Source organism: Zingiber officinale, chromosome 10A (assembly GCF_018446385.1).
Source record: "Zingiber officinale cultivar Zhangliang chromosome 10A, Zo_v1.1, whole genome shotgun sequence".
Lineage (NCBI taxonomy): Eukaryota > Viridiplantae > Streptophyta > Magnoliopsida > Zingiberales > Zingiberaceae > Zingiber > Zingiber officinale.
In genome coordinates, this window is record NC_056004.1 from 53,280,397 (window position 1) to 53,289,513 (window position 9,117).

Genomic DNA, 9,117 nt, shown 5'->3' on the forward strand with positions numbered 1-9,117 from the left:
AGCTGCGTCTCTTGCTCCCCAAGCAATCTTCCGCTCCGGCTTTCGTCCCTCGGAACCACCGCGCGCTTCCTTCTCGTCCGCCGGTGTACTCTTCCGCAGCGCCTCGTCCCTCGGACGCACCGCGTGCCGTCCTTCTCGCTAGCTGCGTCTTCCGCTCGAGTACCTGTGCTCCTAAGCTCCTGCACACTTAGACACAAGGTAAGAAAACAACAGAACCTAACTTAACTTGTTGATCACACCAAAATCAACCTTGGGGTTCCAACGATAAGTAATGTCTATATAAAATTTTATATTTTTTTAAAATTCATAAAATCACTTATGTATTTTAGAAATTCTGTCTGAAAATTAAAATTTTAGATTTTCAGACCACTAATCGATTGGTAGCTATATATTTTTTTTTCTAAAATAGGGCCATTTAATCTCACCCTTAGGTATTATAACTATCTTTAACCTTCTAATATACTTGAATAAATATTCAAATATGATTTTCTTGATGAAAATGAGAAATATATGTTAAAAAGAGAAAAATATGAAATTGAAGAGGAGGTTTATATTTATGGTTGAATTTTTAATCTCATGACTTAAATTTTAGAATTTTCTATTGGTTTAGGAACTCAAAATTGTTATTGGTGTAATGATGAAGCATGCTTTGAGAGGGAGGTTCACCTTAAAGGCATGAGATGGATATAAAAGGGGAATATTTGGAGAATTTTAAATTTATGTGCTCTAGGTTAAACATTGGATGAAGTCGAAGGTATGCAACATGTTGGTGCAATTGTACCTGGTCAAAGTTGTTCAGTTTAACTCAAGCTTGAGTTTTGATATTTGACAATATATAGAGATTGCAAGTGCAATTGTCCATTAGGGTTAAACTTTTATTTCCTTTGAATAAATCAAACCAAAGTTATAGCGTAAAGGTGAAAACACACTAAGACACAAAGTATATTTTTTACTTTGTTCGTAGTTCAGCGATTACTATTCTAAGGTCCACGATCCTTGATCACTTTACGATGGGCAATCCATTAAAGTTCTCCTCTCTAAAAATTTTCACAGAAGAAGGAAAATTGGTTCAAGATATAAGGAAGATAGTACCACGCTACTATTCCCTTAAATGTAAATGCAAGTAATAAAAAGAATATATCGACAACATAGAGATAAAAATTAGGCATAGGTTGTTGGGAGCCTTTGCGCATCATAGTAGTAGTACTTGTACAAATAGAATTGTAGAGATAAAAGGAGCATTGAGAAATTTCATTCAAATATAGAGGCTCATGTCTTGAGACTTCATTTATAGGCTTCATCTAGTTGACTGGAAAATAATCAGTGAACTAAATGATGTGCGTAGATTATATACACTTTTATGCATGTCTTGACGCACATCTACTTATATTTCATGAGCATCATCTATGTTTATTGTATCCTATTTCATTATAATATCATACTTCCATTATATTCTGTTTGGAGATCTGCTCTTTGCATATTTTGATTGATAGGGCGCATATTGGAGCGAAAATGGAGCAAAAACTCACACGAGAACAACTTTGGAAGAAATCAAGCCAAGGCTGTATGCCCCACATGGTCATGCTCCCCCTCTAGAGGCAAATCAAGCCACGGTCGTGTGAGCCACATGACTGTGTCAATATCCTGTGGCCAGGCAGCACACGGCCGTGCCAACTTTCCAGACTCGAAGAAGGCCACAGCCGTGGGAATCCATACGGTCGTGTGACTTTAGCAGAGAAGAAGAAGGCCACGGCCATGTGACCCACACTGTCGTGTGACTAAACCTGAGAAGAAGTCTAGTGAGGCCGTGTGGATCTCACACGATCGTGCCACGGGGCCGTGCCATGCCAAACAGAGCTGTGCTAAATTCTGGGTAGATTGCAGACCAATCGTAAAAAGATCATAACTTTCCGTTCGGTTGGAGTTTTGGGTTGTTCTTTATACTAAAATGTAAATAACTTCAAGATCTACAACTTTTCTTCAGATCCAACAAAGAGATAGCATTTTCTACCCATGATAAATGGCATGGTCGTGCCTCCCAATCGTGGGTACATCTGGATCTCCGCCCATATTGCATACCAAATTTTGAACCGCCAAATCTTTCGGCTCGGTTGGAGCCAAGGCTCAATAAAAATATTAGATTGTAGATAATTTCAAGAGTTACAACTTTGATTTAGGGTGAATCACAAGAAAACCTGGTTTAATTGGTGAAAAATCCGGTTTACCGGACCCCTGTAATCCTGATTTTCTGGGCAGTTTAGAGGAGGTATAAAAGGGTCAAGAACATCATTCCTTAACTCATCTTTGGTTTGGAACTCCGTCCCTCTCCTTGGGGAAGGGTTCTCCCCTTAGGGAAAAATCCTAGAGCTTCATTCACCTCCATACCTTCATGATCCATCCATCCTGGAGCAAGGAGGCATCCCCAAGACCTTGGAAACATCGGCAAGCATCTCTTCTTCCCCTTCCTCTCACATCTAGGGTTGTAAGTATGCTTTACTTTATATTTTGGGCCTGATCTTCCTTTTCAATGGAGTAGAGCTCCTTTCTAGTATTATGGAGTATATGTGATGTGATGGAGATATAAAACTATGTGGATTTGTCATATTTCTATTCAATGACTTGTTAATGCCCTGTTCATGTTTGATGAAATGTGTGTGTGAAGCTTATATATATCTTTTGTATGTTTTATCAAATGGCTATATAGAATTATTAATCCTGTAGGGGGAGATACCCTAGATCGTATGACCGAGGGGTGTTTGTGATAGGTTGTCCCGCCAATGGATGTCTAGAGTATCACCTTGAAAGGAGAAACAAATCTTTACAAGGAAGTAGGGGATCGGGCATACTCACTATTTCTATTTCTATATTATTGTGTGTTAGTGTGTTTCTGTGTTGTATAACTGAGGGGCATTAGTGACAGACTGCCTCGCTAACGGACTTCATAGGAATCACTTCCATTTAGTAGCATAGGGCATGGAGTAGGAGATCATGCCGGCTTATCCACTGCAGGGGAGAGTCAGTAATGCATCTAACTTCCTACAACAATATGAATATAGAGGATAGGAACTAAACAATTTATGTAACATCCCCTAGCATCACAAGGAAACCAAAATCCTAAAATCACACCTCAAACCATCTCTCACATCCTCTTAGCTCAACCCCTCTCAAGATCCACCATCTCTTCTCTCTTCTCTTTCTCTTACCATCTTTTCCAACCAATCTTATGTTTGTCTAGATAATTCACCATGCGAAGTTAACTAGTGCTTAATCAACAGTCCCTATGGATTTGATATCTTTTTATTACCGATGACAAAACTGTACACTTGCAATTGCGTAACACTAAACCCTATCAATTGACTGAACACATATCAGGTGACTGGTCCCTTCTCCTTTCCTTGTTTTCTCTGATCTAATATGATAGATCCTGCAAATCTATCTTTTTTGGCCAACTGAACTTTGTTCAAGTGGCTGAACTCCAAGGGTTTCTTTTATTGCGTGATCTAATCATATCTATTTATACTTTCCAAATTGGTTTGATTGACTAATCCTCATTGTTGTGGTTGTAAGGTTGTAAAACAATTCCCACATTGAAACACATGGGAAAAATAATGGGCATATAAAGGAAAGATATCTCTATTGGTATAAGATATTTTGGGTTAAATCCAAAAATAAAACTATGACGGTTTAGGCCCAAAGTGAATAATATCATACCATTGTAGAGATATCTAAATTCCTTTGGTCATAATAATTGGTATTAGAGCTCAAACTGCTAGAAGGTTTAACTGTCGATTGTGCACAAGAGCTATGGTCTAACTGAGCCACGTGAATAGAAAATTGGCCTAGAACAAAGGAAGTTGAGGCTCCTGTGTCCGGATCAAGATGACTAGACACTAGGCAGGAAGTCTTGGTAGTGTTAGAGTAGGTTCCTTGTAAAGCCAATTGTTGAATAGGACCTTATTGACTCTTGTAAATAAACAACCTTTATTTTAATATAATTCAATTCAGTTTGGCATTACTTTATCTTTATACTCATGCTATAAGCATAGATAAAGTCCTTGAATATACTATAGTGAGATGTGGTGGTATATATGATGGTCATCATGAAATACATCAATATTAACTGTATATTTTAAATTTGTTCCTAGTCAATTAGGCTACCTAATAAATAAGGATAAAAGCTACTTGAGCTAGAGACTAGTATCTGTGATGCAGTGTATCATATTTCATTGGTAAGGACATAGAGATGTTCAAACATATTGATAGGTGATCATACGATGAGTTCATCGAACATCTCTTACACATACTTTCCAAGTGGCTATCATTTATCGAGTGGATAAGTCTTTGGTTGTGGTTATACACTAGTAGTCCTTATGACTCGGGACAACACTGAGACTTTATATGCTGGGGCTGCACTTTGACTCATTTACTGACTCTATTAGGGTCATCAGGTGGTGAGCTTGGGTGTAGTAACGAAACATATAGGAGCCAGTGTATTGTAGTCGGGGATATACCACACACCCACAGGTGTGGATATCCTATGTAATATATTGTTTTATAGTGTATGAAGTCTCTGATCAGAGCTGTAAGATGTACATTAGGAAAGGAGTTTCCTATTTACACATGCGATATAAGATATATCAGACGGTTATCAAATCAATATACAATCCTCGATTTACCAATGATTGTAGATTCGACTGGGATATATGAGATGAAGGGACCAGATTGTATGTTAACCATAATCGACTAGTTCTTGCAGGAACTATTCAGTGATACCTAGGGCATCATGGGGCGGTGTTGTTAGACGCTCTTATCATGATTTATTGGGTGTTAATTAGAATTAGTTCTGGCATCCTATAATTAAGGAGTTGATAATATGATGAGACTAATAAGGATATACCCGAATAAAGGACAAGTATAGTCCTGAATCATAAAGAGTTGTGAATCCATGACTAGCTTTATCCCTGAACCATTGAGGGTCACACAAGTATTGATTTCCCTATTTTTCATTGAGAAAGTCAAATTCAAGTAGTTGAATTTGACGAATAAAGTTTGGTGTGATCAAACAAGGAGAGTAGAAGAGTTCCACACAAAGTCTATAAATTAGATTTATGTTATTGTAATAGCGAGCCAGTATGTTTGCCGCATCAATGATATTGGATCATTAATATGATTACAATGGACTCACGTTATTGATTTCTAGAAAAGTTCTAAAAATCCAATAGACAAAGATGGAAGAGAAAATAGGTCTTAAAATCTCAAGGCCAAGAGGAAATATAATACATTAATGTTTGCATTATAAGGAAATGTAATATTACATCATGAAATAAAAATAAATTAAAAGGAGATTTCATTTCAACGTAACATAAAAAAAAAATCTTTTCCCTTTTTCTCCACTTTCCGACTGACCCATCTCCACTTTCCGACTGACTCAAGCCACGTTTTTTTTCAACTCCTTGAAGAGTTGAGTGGTGAAGTTTTTCACTTCTACGGATTCAATTTTTTGGGAGAATTGGACTCTCTTCTTCCATGTTGGAAAATACGGCAGCAACATTTTTTGAGAGAAGTACGAATAGGTTGCTTCTTTCATGGAGTGTCTTCGGTGGAGTGCTAATTCAGTCAGCAAGTCCTTCATTTTCTTATTGGAGTATTTCGGCAGCTAACTTTCAAAGGTAGAAGATAAAGATCTTCTTCCTCTCTTCCATCATAAAGGATCCATCTCCTTGTTGTTACTTCTCCTCTTCGAATAGTATTATTGCTGCCCACCTTCTTGCAGAATTTTGGAAGGCGTCACCTCTTGTTGAGGACTATTAAACATCCCTTTGTGAAGGGGTATTTGGGCAGCTCCTTCCTCATCTTCGAGGAAGACGTTTCGACTGTCTCGATAAAAAATGACACTTGATGTCTAGTGTGATCAAGTATTGGAAAGAGGACTCCGATCATGGACTAAATTAGACAAAGGATGTATAAGCTCGTGACAATCAACGAGGAGTAATTTCGCTACAACCGGAATAGTTAGAGTCATTCCCAAACACAGATTGTTCGAAAGGTATGTTATGCTTGTACATTGATACATATATAGTTTTATTTAGGCTTTACTTAGATGATCTAATATGCTTATTTTAGATAGTTTAGCATGTCTAAATAAAATAATTAAATTAGCATTATATGAATCAATCACATGATAATTTATTTTTGTTATGCTTTTAAGGATCTTACTTATATGGTTAGATTGTAATGCATGCTTAGATAAAAATCATGTTTATATTTATTTTAAAAGCCATATGAACACTCTTTTAATTTAATTTTTAAATCACAAACAAAAATTTTAAATTTTCGCTGCGCATAGGAGTATAGAAACATGATAACCGAATTTCGAATTCGGTTTCAACAGTGATATCAGAGCCAAGTTATCATTACTTGTCGTGTATATATATATATATATATATATGTTCTTTCTAATTCATTTGACCACATTAAATAATATTTGGTAACATATTATAGTGAAACATGATTTTACTTATAATAATTGGTTTATCAAAATTGATTATAGATAAATTGAGTTATCAATTTAGCTGATAATCTTGCGGTCAAATTTAAAGAAACATTAATTGATCAATTAATTAATTGTTAGTTAATTGATATAAAATATTTGATATTATGCATACGATCCACGAAAGATGATCCAATGGCTCTCGCTGATTGCTCACCCTTAAAATATGATATATATTTTTAGATATATGTATGTACGTTATTTATAACATAGTTACTTGAATCCGGCAAATATACATAAAACATATTATATCATCCGAGTAATGAGATAAATATTTAAATTAAAATCTCTCATTTTGAATATCATTCAAGGAGACTGTGGATGCTAAAGATATTCATATACACCTACAAGACTTGTATGGTGCACAGACTCGTTCAATCAAGCACGCGACTGCCAAGGAGCTCATGATGGCTCGTATGCGAGATGGGGCTTTGATCCATGAGCATGGGGTCAAGATGATTGGGCTTATTGAAAAGTTATTGAGCCTTGACTTGGTTATTCCACATGAGCTATCGGCAGACATCATATTATTGTCTCTCCCATCCTCATTTGCTAATGTTATGGTCAACTTCAATATGAATAAGCTAGAGGCTACCCTTGAAGAGCTAGTCAATATGCTTGCAAATTATGAAGCGACCATGAAAAAGGAAAAATCTATTTTTCTTGTGGGTTCATCTTCTGGATCCAAGAAAGGGCCTAAGAAAAAAGGAAAGAAGCATTCTGCCCCTATGAAGAAGATTAAGCCTAATAAGAAGCCAAGTCCCACAAAGCTTAATCAGTCATAACATGTTTGTTTCCACTATAATAAGCCTATCTATACATTGGAGGTGCAATTGTAAGGAGTATCTTGCTCAGAAGCATTCTAGCAAAGGTATGCTCTATATAGAAGTTAATGTCTCTATTAACTCTACTTCTTGGGTATTAGATAACTAGTTGTGGTTCTCATCTTTGCAATGATTTGCAGATGATGACAAGAAGTAAAAGACTCAGAGATGGTGAGACTTTCTTGAGACTTGGGAACAGAGCAAGAGTTGCTGTGAAATCTATAGGAGATATTACTTTGATCTTGAACAATGATTTTAAGTTGTATTTAAGAGATGTTTTATTGGTTTCAGGCTTAGTTAAAAATATTGTTTCTATTTCTTTGCTTGATAGATGTGGCGATTCTTGTCTTTTGGCAAAAGATGTTTGCAATATTTATAAGGATGAATGTTTGATTGGAACTGGTGAATTAGAAAATGATCCCTATAACTTAAAATTAAAAGATATTCCAATAAACAATATACAAGCACAATCAACAACAAAGAAAAGAAAAAAAATATAGTACAAATCAAGTACACATATGGCACGCTAGACTAGGTCATATTTCTCAAAGAATGATGACTAGGTTAGTAAGTGAAGGATTGCTTGATTCGTCAGACATAAATTCCCTGTAACGACTCGGCCCTCTTGGCCCATTTGGCGACCTCTAATGTTGTCGACCGATGACCCTTGGCCGTGCCGTTACTCACTAGGACTTTCCAACCCTGGTCAGTGGATTTTTGCCTCCCCCAGGATTCGAACTCTAAACCTCCAGGCTTAAGTATTAGAGTTTATGAATCCTGGTAACCAAGTGAGATGATCTCACTTGGTTACTAGGATTCATAAACTCTGATACTTAAGCCTGGAGGTTTAGAGTTTGAATCCTGGGGGAGGTAAAAATCCACTGCCAGGGGTGGAAAGTCCTAGTGAGTAACGGCACGGCCAAGGGTCATCGGTCAACGACATTAGAGGTCACCAAATGGGCCGCTAAATGAGCCAAGAGGGTCGGGTCGTTACATTCCCTACCAACTTGTGAATCCTATTTGAAAGGAAAAATGACTAAGGCACCTTTTGAAGGTCAAGTGGAATGTGTGCATGATATGTTGGATTTGATCCATACCGATGTGTGTGGTCCATTATGTGTTGGCATAAAATATTGTCATTACTACTTTATTACTTTTACTGATAATTATTTACGATATGGGTACATATATTTGATGAAATATAAGTCTGAATCTTTTGAAAAGTTTAAAGAGTTCAGAAATGAAGTAGAAAAACAACTAGGAAAAAATATTAAGAAGCTTCGATCAGATAGAGGTGGAGAATAGTTGAGTACAGAGTTTAAGGACTATCTAAAAGAGAACAGGATTCTCTCACAGTGGACTCCTCTTGCAATACCATAGCTTAATGGTGTAACAGAACATCGTAATCGAACACTGATGGACATGGTTCAATCTATGATGGAATTCACTAATTTACCGCCATCATTTTAGGGCTATGCGCTCGAAATTGCAGCAATATTGTTGAATAAAGTCCATACAAAAGTAGTAGAAAAGACACCAAATGAGATATGGATGGGAACCCCCCCCCCCCCCCAAGTATTCATACTTGAAAAATATGGGGATGTCCTGCTTATGTGAAGCAGGTAGTGGGAGACAAATTGAATAGTAGATCCACTTTGTATTATTTTGTGGGATATCCAAAGAACTCTATTGGATATTATTTCTATAATCCCAAGAAAATAGAAATATTTGTTTCAAGAAATA

At 36.6% G+C, this 9,117-nt stretch overlaps 1 protein-coding gene across 1 annotated transcript; it reads left to right on the forward strand.

Annotated features, from left to right (window-relative positions):
• The first annotated feature begins 6,957 nt into the window (after positions 1-6,957).
• Positions 6,958-7,335, forward strand: LOC122026663. Its single transcript, XM_042585392.1, has one exon. The coding sequence runs from the start codon at positions 6,958-6,960 to the stop codon at positions 7,333-7,335; it is 378 nt and encodes a 125-aa protein (XP_042441326.1).
• The last annotated feature ends 1,782 nt before the right edge of the window (positions 7,336-9,117 follow it).

What these genes read in the sequence shown, in the direction of transcription:
- LOC122026663 (XM_042585392.1), top strand. Translation starts at nt 6,958, where the DNA reads ATGGCTCGTATGCGAGATGGGGCTTTGATCCATGAGCATGGGGTCAAG.